We start from the raw sequence: 13718 nt of genomic DNA, 5'->3' as shown, positions 1-13718 counted from the left end.
AAGGGTCCACTGAGCTATACAGCTGTTTTTCAGAAGCGACGTGGCTGTCACAAATGATAGCTCAACGAAGTGGCTCATCACGTGGATATTTATAGCGGCCAAATAAGTGAAACCATACACTAAACTATTGTTTTATTTCAATATTCATCATGCTTTGATAGTTTTCCCACTCAGAGTGCGTTTAACATGTAACCCACAGCTCGATGACTAGTCTGCTCGCATTCGCTCTGACTGTTTTTCACACTTTGTTAGCAGTACCGAAATAAATAAAAATGTACTCACAGTAACCATCTCCATGAATACCGTGTTGTGTTGTTCTTGTTAAACAATCGCTCCGCGCGTAACTTCGCAGTGTTTCCAGTCGCCGTGTTTATTGTCCCAAATATAAGACGCGCCGGAGAGTAAGACGCACGCTGCTATCAGCAACCTCACACGAATACGGTCAACACACTCACCTTTCCGATTATAAAATACAGGCACCTCTCTATTTACGAATATTCGACTTACGAACTTTCAGAGATACGAACAAACCTGTACGTATGTCCAGTTGCATGTTCAAATCGAGAGTCGTAAGTTCAACCGCCGCGCAATAGATGGCGGTGGTGGCATCTCCATCTGCAGAACATTAAAAACCAGTGGCATCTCCATCTGCAGAACGTGAAGAACCAGTGGCATCTACATCTGCAGAACATGAAGAACCAGTGGCATCTACAGGAGATTATACAACTTTTAAAGCCACTCCCCGTGTTTAGTGTACACGCCGTACAACACGTTTGGAATCGACAGGAGTGAAGTTGGACTTACGAACGAATGGACTTACGAACAGACCTCTGGAACCTAACTCGTCCGTAAGTAGGGGAGTTCCTGTATATATTTTTAAACATCAACACAGTCAGTCTTAAAAGGAAATATATAATAGGCAACGTTTCGGCCAATGGCCCTTTTCTTCATAGTACGTGCAAAAAAGAACGAGTTACCGAATGAGAAGACGCAGCGCCCAAGGTTTGCTTTGATATACACAGACGAGGAGACGACGGTACCCGGGGACACAAGTCTTCGGTGGGCCGAATTAACTGAACAATGAAACGATCAACTTCACTGTAAAATAACAAACGTGACTTAACAACAAATCAAGATTTACTTAACAACAACAACGACGCAATATCGATGGCACCTTGTTTTTTGCCAGCATCATAAAATATGAAACAATAATAGGTGTCTACCCTTTCTGGCAATAAGAAAGGTGTGTTTAGATGTTCAAGCATCAAGTCTGCATTCACCACACGCCGTTACTTGTGGCAAAACATGCAAACAAACATGCTCTGATCATGTTATACGCATTGTCTTTGAAACTGATTGGTCTACACCAGAGACAGCTTTAGACCAGAGAACAACAAAAGGCGAACAGTACAAAGACAATGCAAGTATTAGAACACTTATAGCTTGGGTCGAGAAGTTCTATCTATGGGACCTTTTTGCCAGTATAAAAAATATGAGAAATAAGAATAGCTTTTACCCCTTAACAGGAGTTGTGTTAACACGTACAAACACCAAATATACACCTATTGCAAGGACATCATTGACCAAACATACTTGTGGCAAATAATGCAAACAAATATGCTCTGGTAATAATGTTTTGCATTATCTTTGAAACTGATTTACCCACACCAGGGACAGCTTTCTTTATGGCCTTGTCTCACCGCCAGTGTTAGACCAGAGAACAACAACAGGCCAACAGTGCAGAGACAATGCAAGTGTGTTAGAGCATTTATAGGTAAAACCTATCACTGTTTCATCATATTAGTTGGGTCTTTCGGTAAAGTCACGTAGATAGGTTCAAAGAAAATAACAAAAAAAATACAAAAAAAACTCCGACGTTTCGATCGCAACACAAGCGTTCGTCATCAGGAAGAGGGGGTTAGCTTCTAAAGTTTCATCATTTTGATACTGGAGAAAAGGTCCCATCGATGTAACTGCTCAATACTTTGTCTTTGTGCTGTTCGCCTTTTGGCGTCCTCTGGTCTGGCACTGAGACAGACACTTGACCGTGAAGAAGGCTTCAATCTCTCGTGTAGGGCGATCAGTTTCATAAACAATGCATAACTTCATTCTTATCAGAGCAACAGTGTTTGCATGTTTTGCCACAAGTAACGTGTGTTTAAAGCAGACCTGCAAAATGTGTAATCTATTCGGTGCTTGAACATATAAAACACACCTCTTTTATTGCCAGAAAGGGTAAAAAAAATCACAATCCTTTTTGTTTTAGGGGCCGTCCATAAATGACGTCACGCGATTTTGGACGATTTTTGACCCCCCCCCCTCGTCACACGGTGTCACAAAAAGTCAGACCCCCCTCAAATATGACGTCACAAAGCACTGCCCCCCCCCCAAAAAAAACATGCTTCAAATCGCTTTAAACTATTGTTATTGTAGTGCGTATTTAATGTGGCGCTGCACTCTGATGTTGTAGGCGAAAATATTTATTAAAAAGTCTATTTAATCAAGTAGAACGTGTTGTCTATATTTATTGAAAGTTGCGCATATTGATGTGACGTCACATTTCTCCCCCCCCCCCGTCACACATCGTCACAAATGTCTGACCCCCCCCCCCACCCAGGTGCGTGACGTCATTTATGGACGGCCCCTTAACGCATTTCATCATGAGGCCTCCTTTGCCAGTCGCAAAATAAAACTCATTTCAATTGACCAACAATTGCCGAATGTGCATTCGGGATCGGCGGCTGTCGACCGCCGCGACCTCCCTGTCGCCACAATGTTATTGGGCTGCTGCGGGGGCGCGAATCAGCGCGGGGCAATCACCAAACGCGCCGCTTCAGGTTTTTGTTGTTGTGGTTGACGTTCCCGCGTCGCCCCTGGCAACAACGGGGCTTGTGTACACAAAAGTAGCGCCGGCCTATTGAGACCGCCGGGACGGCGCGCAGCGATATGCGTGAAGGCGGCTCAAAGTCCGTTCCGGACAACCGAGAGAAAACAAAAAAAATCATTTAAAATCAACAACAAAACGAACGAAGAGATGCATGCGGCAGCATTTAGTAGTGCAAGTTATTAAACTTTAATATAAACCCGGCGGTTTGCGCGCGCTCTATATTTACCGGCGGCGGAGCGGTGCGTAAGTCAGACAGCGGGCGGTCTCCATGGAGACGGGAAGGCCCGCGGCCCAACTGAGACTTTAACTTCTTTGAAGGGTCCAACCCCCTTAGCTCTCTCTCATCTCTGTCTCTCGTCTCCATCTCTCATCCCCTCTCTCATCTCTCTCCTCTCATATCTCCTCTCTCTCACCTCCCTCACCTCCTCTCTCATCTCTCTCAATTCTCTCTCACATCTCTCATCTCCCTCATCTCTCTCACATCGCTCATCTCCTCTCTCATCTCTCCCTTATCTCCCTCATCTCTCTCAATTCTCCCTCATCTCTCTCATCTCCTCTCATCTCCCCTGTCGTTCCGCTTCACCGACCGAGGGCGAGCGTCGACATCCACGTGGCGGTTTGCTCCACCGAGGGAGGCTTCTCTGTCTGTTGGAGCTTCGAGTTGCTCGCCCGGGCAAGAGAGATGACGGCGTTTTTAGCGCAGGCCCAGAGCGAGGCCTACACCTTCACAAGTCGACCTCGACCCGTGCCGCTCCGCGCCCCCTACAGACAGCCGTGAGTCTCTCTCCACTGCTACACTGATGACAGTCGTGAGTCTATCTCTACTGCTACACTGATGACAGTCGTGAGTCTATCTCTACTGCTACACTGATGACAGTTGTGAGTCTCTCTCCACTGCTTCACTGATGACAGTCGTGAGTCTCTCTCCACTGCTACACTGATGACAGTCGTGAGTCTCTCTCCACTGCTACACTGATGACAGCCGTGAGTCTATCTCCACTGCTACACTGATGACAGTCGTGAGTCTCTCTCCACTGCTACACTGATGACAGTCGTGAGTCTCTCTCCACTGCTACACTGATGACAGTCGTCAGTCTCACTCCACTGCTACACTGATGACAGTCGTGAGTCTCTCTCCACTGCTTCACTGATAACAATCGTGAGTCTCTACTGCTACACTGATGACAGTCGTGAGTCTCTCTCCACTGCTACACTGATGACAGTCGTGAGTCTCTCTCCACTGCTACACTGATGAGAGCCGTGAGTCTCTCTCCACTGTTACACTGATGACAGTCGTGAGTCTCTCTCCACTGCTACACTGATGACAGTCGTGAGTCTCTCTCCACTGCTACACTGATGACAGTCGTGAGTCTCTCTCCACTGCTACACTGATGACAGTCGTCAGTCTCTCTCCACTGCTACACTGATGACAGTCGTGAGTCTCTCTCCACTGCTACACTGATGACAGTCGTCAGTCTCTCTCCACTGTTACACTGATGACAGTCGTGAGTCTCTCTCCACTGCTACACTGATGACAGTCGTGAGTCTCTCTCCACTGCTACACTGATGACAGTCGTGAGTCTCTATCCACTGCTACACTGATGACAGTCGTGAGTCTCTCTCCACTGCTACACTGATGACAGTCGTGAGTCTCTCTCCACTGCTACACTGATGACAGTCGTGAGTCTCTATCCACTGCTACACTGATGACAGTCGTGAGTCTCTCTCCACTGCTACACTGATCCTTGACTGATGACAGTCGTGAGTCTCTCTCCACTGCTACACTGATGACAGTCGTGAGTCTCTCTCCACTGCTACACTGATGACAGTCGTTAGTCTCTCTCCACTGCTTCACTGATGACAATCGTGAGTCTCTACTGCTACACTGATGATAGTCGTGAGTCTCTCTCCACTGCTACACTGATGACAGTCGTGAGTCTCTCTCCACTGCTACACTGATGAGAGCCGTGAGTCTCTCTCCACTGTTACACTGATGACAGTCGTGAGTCTCTCTCCACTGCTACACTGATGACAGTCGTGAGTCTCTCTCCACTGCTACACTGATGACAGTCGTCAGTCTCTCTCCACTGCTACACTGATGACAGTCGTGAGTCTCTCCCCACTGCTACACTGATGACAGTCGTGAGTCTCTCTCCACCGCTACACTGATGCCAGTTGTGAGTCTCTCTCTCCACTGCTACACTGATGACAGTCGTGAGTCTCTCTCTCCACTGCTACACTGATGACAGTCGTGAGTCTCTCTCCACTGCTACACTGATGACAGTCGTGAGTCTCTCTCCACTGCTACACTGATGACAGTCGTGAGTCTCTCTCCACTGCTACACTGATGACAGTCGTGAGTCTCTCCCCACTGCTACACTGATGACAGTCGTCAGTCTCTCTCCACTGCTACACTGATGACAGTCGTGAGTCTCTCTCTACTGCTACACTGATGACAGTCGTGAGTCTCTCTCCACTGCTACACTGATGACAGTCGTGAGTCTCTCTCCACTGCTACACTGATGACAGTCGTGAGTCTCTCTCCACTGCTACACTGATGACAGTCGTGAGTCTCTCTCCACTGCTACACTGATGACAGTCGTGAATCTCTCTCCACTGCTACACTGATGACAGTCGTGAGTCTCTCTCTCCACTGCTAAACTGATGACAGTCGTCAGTCTCTCTCCACTGCTACACTGATGACAGTCGTGAGTCTCTCTCTACTGCTACACTGATGAGAGTCGTGAGTCTCTCTCCACTGCTTGACTGATCCTTGACTGATGACAGCCGTGAGTCCCCATCTCTGTATTCCGTCACCCATGATCGGTACCAGCGATATTAAGATTGGCCTCCCTGGACGACGAGGCTCGTGAAGGAACGCTCCTGGTCAAGTGCCACCAGCTTGGTGCATTTTTCGAGAGCTGCTGGCAAGTTGGAGGCGGTCGCCGTTCCAACATCGCCGGACAGACAATTCGCAGCGAGGTGGCAGAGCGGACAGCACAGGCGGTGCATCTGCCAGTCATATCAAGTGACCCATAATGCACGGCTCCCTCCCGTGCCCTCTTGCGTATGTGTATGTCGAACTAGTTTCGCACCGGGGCGAAGGCAACCGTGCACCTAGCCTGGCACATCGGTCAACCCACAACACCTGGGTCTGTCCTGTGATATTCTTCCAGCAGCAGCGGGAGCCTTTCGTGATCCACGCCTCTGGCGACGGCCTAAACGTACACCTTGCCTGGCACAAGCGCCGTGGTGACAGCTACTTGGTGGTGAACGTCGGCCGTTGTCAACGTAGGACGACCCTACGTTGACACGTTGCAGTGCCGGACATGATACGTCGTTCCTTTGAACTGGGAGACACTTTTGGCTTTTGATAAAACAATGCCATGTAAGGTATTGTTTTATGTTGGCCTGTGTTGGGGAGAGGATGATGATGATGACGACGATGGTGGTGACGTTGCAGGGACGATGGCTCAGATCGCTTTGGCAACATCATGTACGACCGGCGCGTTGTGCGTGGGAACACGTACGCGCAGCACTTGCAGCCCACGGTGAGGCCCATCAACGATACCCGCACTCACATTCAGCATCGCCATCATTGCCATTATCAATCACCGAGAGCGGAAGTGCCGACAACAGTGCCATGCTGATCATCGTTACCAGGGGGTCTGCAACCTGCGGCTCCGGAGCCGCATGCGGTGGCTCTTTAAGGACTGCTGCTCCGTGACTCGTTATTCGCACCGCATTGGCGTCTCTGGAAATATGGAGGTTTTTTAATACTTACCGAATCCGAAAAAAATTCCTCTCCTTGTTATTTTGGTTTGCCAGCTCCTGATCATTTCCATCATAAATCAGCGGCAACATCATCAGCGTCATCATCATTATTGCAACCACCGCTAGACTACTACCGTCAACCGCATGCCTCCCATAGCTAAACAAAACACAATGTAACTGGTATTTGGACGTATTGGCGGTACACCGGTGAAGCATAACACGCCGGTCCTCATGAACCAGTCTGACTATGTCGCTGTTGCCCCTTGAGTGAGCCACAGACTTCTCCATCAGAAGTTGCACTTCGATTCAGCTGCTGCTTTCTCATTCGAACGTGTAACTTGAGGCATAAGCTTTTGATACCACCGTCCGCCAAGAAATGATTCTGCAAGTGAATCGAGGAACCGTCGGAACAAGTCTATGGCGTGAATCAAATCTGCCTTCGGAACACGGAGCAAGCCAATCATCACCAGGCTGGGTGTTCAGCCGCTCGTATAAACGTTCCGTCTTACGACCGCGAGAACCGATGTTGACGCAGCACCACCACCCCGCAAGATTTTCTGACCGGGTTTGCGAATCGCGGGAAAATACATAATTATTGTGAGAAATTGTATTTATTTTTATGCCGTGCACCACCGGTGTACCGCCAATACGTTCATTTGTCAAAACATCCCAATGCTGAAAAATGAATTGCAAATGCCTCAATTTGGAGTTTTCACAGTAACATCGCGACCCCGACTGCGACAAACTTGGCATAGTCTAAGAGACTCAGTGAGGCCCTCCTGGGTAAACTAGTGGTGGTGGCTCAGGGTTAGCGAGCTGCCCTACGAACGTGGTGACCTGTGTTCGATTCCCGCTCACGGTCAACACCAGTGAAGATTATCTGAACCGGTCCTGGGCGTCAGCCTGGTGCGGTGTTTAAAAACAATCTACTGGGGAGGCAAAGGCGGCCGGGCGTGGTGCTGGCCATCTACCCCCTCGTGCGCCGCGCCTGCCTTCATTGGCGCTACTCGCCAGCGGCGTTTGCTCCAACAGCTTGTTAAGGCTACAAGGTGGGAGTTGATCTTTGTCTTTGCCTGTGAATCCAGTCGGCAGGGCCAGACCCCGTGGAGCTGCAGAGGCAGCAGGAGTCGCGGCGGCGCGCCCTCGCGCGCAAGAGAGCCAAGGCCGCCCTGCGCCCCTTCTCCCCCGAGCCCGTGGAGGGCCGCAAGCACGTCGACGTACAGACCGGTGGGCACGGTGGGGGGTGGGGGGGCGCGTTCTCGCAGCCTCATGTGACCCCCTTCTCCGCTGACGCAGTACGCGCAGAGCCAGTGCGGGGGGGCACCTCGCGGCACGGGTGTGTTTTTCTGCCGGCCATTTAACTACTGAGCCGAGCCGGAACCAAACTGCGCCTCGCTGGTGTTCTGACAATCTGAATGTGGCTCGGGGGCCAAGCAGGGCCACGGGCAGGGGGGGTGCTCACGTTGCGGTCATCGCATGCAGCCTCATTCTCCGCACCGTGGACGCAGCGGATGAACAACCCGGCGCCTGAGCCACGCCGGACTGCCCACCCGGCCTCTGTAGACTATAGCGAGGCATTTCACTCGGTGGAAATTGACGCGTGTACACACCTTGTGTGCGTTTTTCGTTTGCACGCAGAGTTGTACCTGGAGGAGCTGAGTGGCCGTGTGCAGGAGCGCGACTGGGGCTGTCAGACGGACGCCTTCCTCGACCGCCCCGCTAGCCCTCTCTTCATCCCCGCCAAGAGTGGGCGCGACGCCACCACGCAGATCCTGCCGGGCGAGGCACGCCGACTTACGCCCACTCACACGCACACACAGTCTTTAACAGACTGTTGGGGCAAGTGCTGTTAGCGAGCAACCTATGAAGGCTTGCACGGAACACGAGGGGGCGGGTGGTCTGCATCATGGCCGGCCGCCTTTGTCTCCCCTCCCCAGTGGCGATGTTTACACACCGCACCAGGTACTCATTTGAGACTGAGTCGACCTAGGGAAGGCCCAGAACCGAGCGGTTCAGATAATCGTCACTGGTGTTGGCCGTGAGAACGACGTTTAGGCTGTCGCCTGATGAGACTGATTGTAATTACCGGCGTAATATCATACTCATTGTAAATGTTGTGGGTTTACTCTCCAACACACCGGTGTGCTGAACTAGTGCCTAATTGGCACGTTTTACTACGTGTCAAACCTTACTAATTGGCTGTGTCTGGCAGTGAAGGGTTTAACGACACATTTATATTCACGCGATCTCACAAAAAAAACCTCTTATGGATATTGGTCGCGAAATCCCTACTACTACGTGTTAGACAGCTTCACAACGCACTGCACCAATCACTGCATTACCACTCCACCCAATATATATGTCTGGCAGCAAGCGTCCTTGTCTGCAGATATCTCGTGGTTCACCACAATTTGCGTTTAAGCAAGCATTGTTCGCCTCTGCTGGTGAAACACCGTATGTCAAAACCAGTCCAGTGCTGCTGAAATTATGCACTCTCAGCAAGGCCGTGTTGCTGACGAGATGTGTAAAAAATACTTCCGTATATGACACCATACTGACACCTCGATATACGTGCATTCGCCGCAATAATCAAGCATTCACCACTAAGTGGTCGCGACGGCGGTCGTGCCAGGCTAGGTGCACTTGGAGGCCGCCACGCGAAGTGCGGATGGCTCGCCGCTGCTGCAAGATACGACCGTGGGCCCTCTCCCTTTCTCCCGACTCACTTTTAACTGAAATAGCTGCGGATGTTTTTAACTCATATACAATCATTTGTAGGCTACAACTATATATATTATTCTTGTCATAAAAAGTTTCTTTAATATTTATTTTAATTTATTTACTTGTTTACCTGTTTGATTCGGGGCCCCCTTGCGGCCGACTGGGTCCCTGTGCGTCGCGTAACGCTGCTGCCATAAACCCTTCCCACTCCGCCATAGTTGCACCCCTGTGTGGAAGGACAGATACGCGAACGAGGTGCACCGCTTAATAATTTTGCATCCTGTGTGTAAGTTTATACAGGATGCTTCGAAAAAATGTTAACACTTATATGGGACTATCGTTTTGTTGGGAAAATAGAACGGATAATAGACTGTAATGTGATAACACATGGATGTTAATAGCTTCGGAAAGGCAAAACGTCTCCACCTGTTTGCCATCATTGTCAACGCACACCTGGAATCTTCTCCAGGTGGTCTCCAGAGCCCGGAGGCACATTTATTGTGGTATTGTTTGCAAATTCTCGGAAGTGTTAACAATTTTCCGAAGCACCCTGTATTATATTTGTTTATACATGTTTAGAAATACATATGTTTGTACGTATGCCTGATTCCCGCACACCTCAGCTGTTTGACTTTGAAGTGGAGGTACGGCCCCTGGTGGAGGTGCTCGTGGGCAAGACGGTGGAGCAGTCGCTGCTGGAGGTGATGGAGGAGGAGGAGCTCGCGTCGCTGCGCGCCCAGCAGCGCGCCTTCCTGGAGCTGCGCAACGCCGAGCGCGCCGAGGCCCAGCGGCTCCACGAGCAGGACCGGAGGCTGCGCGCCGAGAAGGTGACACGGCCTCCCGCCTCGCGCAAAGGGCGCCGCAGGGCGGTGGGCCGCAGCCCCACGGCACGGCCTCGCGCCCCTTGCGGCCCGGCTGTAAGCGAGCACCTAACAACGCCGAAACGGCACGCAAGGGCACCACGCCCCGCCGCCTTTGTCTCCCCAGTAGCGATGTTTACACACCGCACCAGATTACTCAATTGAGGCTTCGGGGTGGCCCAGAACCGGTTCAGGGACTCATCACTGGCGAACCAGGAATCGAACCCAGTTCGTCAGGTTCCTAGCGCAGCGTGCTAACTGCTACGCCACTACTCCGCGTTTCCACCCTGCACACACGCATACACACAGAGGTCCCCAGGTATGGGGGGGGGGGCCCTTCTTGCTGGTATCAACATGATGGACATCTTAACACCTGAACGTCTTGGGGCACTGCGGTGGCGAGGTATTACCCCCCTCGTCTGATATGCAAGAGGTCGTGGGTTCGATCCTGAGCCAGACACCCAGTTGTATATTTTCGCGACCAATATCATCCATAATAGAGGTTTTTTTGGGTAAGATCCCGTAAATATATAAATGTGTCGTTAAGATCAAAGGGCTGGCATAATGCACATGCATCATGTATGTTGACTCAGTAATCCCACCCCCCACTTGGCGTAAGAGCGCAGAAGCGTGGTCACCACATCTACGCCTCTATATAAGGAACGAAACAGTCATCCTTCTCCACAAATCTGGCTGTCGCCTGATGAAGCTAGTTGTAATTACTGGCGAAACGTTGTACTCAGATTGTAAATGTTGTGGCTTGGCTCTCCAACACACCGGTGTGCTGTACTAGTGACGAATTGGCATGTTCTGTTTACGTGACAACCCTTACTAGTTGGCTGTGTCGGGTGGTGGTGGGTTTTAACGACACATTTATATATTTACGCGATCTAACCCAAAAACACCTCTCTTATGGATGTATATTTGGAGTTTGCATGTCTCTGTTTCCCCGTGGTCGCATGAATTTTTCTCCGGGGCCCTCTGGTTTTTCCCTCCATATTCAGAAGCAACATCACACGTTTAGAGAATTTGACTGCTGTACATTTGCACACGATGATAAGCCACTTTGTTGAGCTGTCATTTGTGGCCATGTCACTTCTGAAAAAGAGCGACATAGCTCAGTGGGCCTTAGCTGGTAAAATAAAAAAAGTTTAGTTTTTAGTTTAGCTTGTAGAAAACGTTTATTTGCGGCCCTATTCTTCCTGTTTCTGTCCTACTGTGCTGAATGGGTTTCCTATTCCCGCACGGCCAATCATTTCCGTTGCCCGCGGAATATATCCTCGGTATTTAAAACGCGGTTACAAACATCAGCCTCAGGTGACGTTTCATTGTCCTTTGCTGTATTGCGGTTTTTTATGTTGAAATCAATTTTGCGTACATTTTGGTGACAATCCGAGTCTCTTCTGCAAAAGGAGACTTATCCCACGAGCGTCAGCTTCTCGCCCAATGTAAACGACGGGAACTCAACCGAGATTCCCCGCCGGTTTTGCCGACGCTGCCGCCAACCCCCCCCCCCCCCGGGCCGCCCCTTGCAGGATCGCCGGCGGCGGCAGCAGCAGGAGGTGGTGGCGCAGGAGAAGGAGGTGGCGGACAAGGTGGCGGCGCGGGCATTCGCCAAACGCTACCTGGGCGACCTCATCCCGGCCGTGTTCAGCACGCTGCGCGACACGGGATACTTCTACGACCCCGTCGAGAGGGGTGCGCGGATGACCGCGACGGAGCGCGACGCCGCGTGTCCGACCGTCGTGGCGGCACCGCCCGATCAATGAGCCGCCACCCCCCTCCCCCCGTGCGCCGTGAGGAGAGGTGGCGCCGCCACTTTAGCGGGTTTGGCAGTCGCAATTCATTGTGTTGCGGTGCTTCCGTCCACACGTCTCCCCCGTGTGCGTTCCCTTGTGCCTCCCCGTACATCCATCCGTCTATCGTTGTACCGCCCTGTGGCGTGGCGACCCGGGTTCGATTCCCGCTCACGGTCGACACCCGTGACGATTATCTGAAACCGGTCCTGGACCTCCCATAGGTCGACTCGGCCTCAAATGAGTACCTGGTGCGGTGTGTAGGCATCGCCACTCGGGAGATAAAGGCGGCCGGGCGTGGTGCTGGCCACCTACCCCCTCGAGTGTCCTCATAGATTCTACTCGTGAACAGCGCTTGCCCCAACAGACTGCTACAGGTTATACGGGGGCTCTTTGTACCGCCCTGTCTGATGACCCCACGTTTCCCCATGTGTCCCTAGATGTGGAGAATGCGTTCATGCCCTGGCTGATGAACGCGGTGGAGGCAGAGCTCCAGAAGGCACTGGAGGCCCGAGCTCTCCTGGACTGTGAGCAACCAAACACCTACAATACATCAATACAAATATATAAACAAAGTGCATACATACAACAACACAATAATCGCCATTTGCCACAAGTGGCAGTGACTTTAAATGTCAAACTCCCACTGGCAGGAGGTCACAGGACAGAGCCAGGTGCCATGGGTTGAGTGACTGAGATGACTGGCCGATGCACCACGTGAACCCACATACACGCAGGCATACACACGTATATATATACATACACATTAGGTACTTATACATACGGTATAAGTTACGTGCATTAAGCATATACACCTGTACACCCTGCATACACATGTGCATTCTCTCCGTTTGCTGCATTTGTCAGGACCAAGTTGGTACTTATTCAGTCTGTGGATCTCAGTGCATAGAGGGTAGGGGATGTTGAAGTCCGCTATGGCAGCACGCCCTCTTGAGCTGAGAGTCAGGAGAGTCTTACACACATTTTCGGAAGCGCTCACAAGCCTGAGTTGTTCTCGTTCTTCGCAGCGATCATCCGCGACGTGGCAGCTCGTAGAGAGAGGAGCTACGGAGGAGGAGAGCCTTCTGAGAGCTAAGGACACCTGAGATGTCATCTGAAGTGACGCCAACCCAAAACATCTTTCCCACTCTCAGTGGTTCGGGTGGTTTCAGGGGAATCGTAATGGCCGCGTCAAAGCCACCGAGTTCCTGGCTTCGAATCCAGAGCTTCCCATTCATGTGGTATTGCAAAAATAAGGCGATGTTTTACAGAGTTTCATACTGTTGTGCTATATTGGCAATGAGTGAGCATAACAATAAATGTAATTGTCAAACTGGATTTTTGCTTCTTTCCTAAATGTGAATCAAATACATTTATTTTTGTAAAATATACCTGCAATGGATATCATTGCGTTGATGTGAATGTACTTGAATTTTGGAGGGTTGTTGAAAAGTCTATGTCTGAACAAAGCAAGTGATGGGTGACCTGGTTAGCGTGGCAGCCAAGGAACAGAACGCCTCTGAGAGGGCCCGTAATCTGAAGGAGATGGAGCAATTAAATCAGTTCGTGCGAAAGTGCTGGACTGATTATTGAAATGCAAGTTTCGTGAGAGGTGGTGGTGGCATGGAGAGGCCCTCGTCCACAGCTGATGATGGTATGGTTAGACTACGTTATATTCAT

The 13718-nt window shown here is 50.7% G+C and overlaps 1 protein-coding gene across 1 annotated transcript; it reads left to right on the top strand.

Annotated features, from left to right (window-relative positions):
- Window positions 1-2800: 2800 nt before the first annotated feature.
- On the top strand, window positions 2801-13376 carry RSPH3 (radial spoke head 3). Its single transcript, XM_032976592.2, has 8 exons — window positions 2801-3661; window positions 6351-6438; window positions 7747-7888; window positions 8300-8445; window positions 10006-10209; window positions 11778-11940; window positions 12479-12565; window positions 13067-13376. The coding sequence occupies exons 1-8, from the start codon at window positions 3570-3572 to the stop codon at window positions 13132-13134; spliced, it is 990 nt and encodes a 329-aa protein (XP_032832483.1). The 5' UTR covers window positions 2801-3569; the 3' UTR covers window positions 13135-13376.
- Window positions 13377-13718: the final 342 nt, after the last annotated feature.

The sequence above is a fragment of the Petromyzon marinus genome, chromosome 60 (genome assembly GCF_048934315.1).
Source record: "Petromyzon marinus isolate PM22_M1 ecotype Great Lakes invasive population chromosome 60, UKy_Petmar_22M1.pri1.0, whole genome shotgun sequence".
Taxonomy (NCBI): domain Eukaryota; kingdom Metazoa; phylum Chordata; class Hyperoartia; order Petromyzontiformes; family Petromyzontidae; genus Petromyzon; species Petromyzon marinus.
This window is presented reverse-complemented; position numbering and strand designations above follow the sequence as displayed.

Excerpts from the sequence above, each read along its gene's own strand:
- RSPH3 (XM_032976592.2), top strand. The coding sequence starts at position 3,570 with ATGACGGCGTTTTTAGCGCAGGCCCAGAGCGAGGCCTACACCTTCACA. Across the intron at positions 3,662-6,350 it reads CGCGCCCCCTACAGACAGCC|GGACGATGGCTCAGATCGCT; the intron begins GTGAGTCTCTCT and ends GTGACGTTGCAG. Across the intron at positions 10,210-11,777 it reads GGAGGCTGCGCGCCGAGAAG|GATCGCCGGCGGCGGCAGCA; the intron begins GTGACACGGCCT and ends CGCCCCTTGCAG.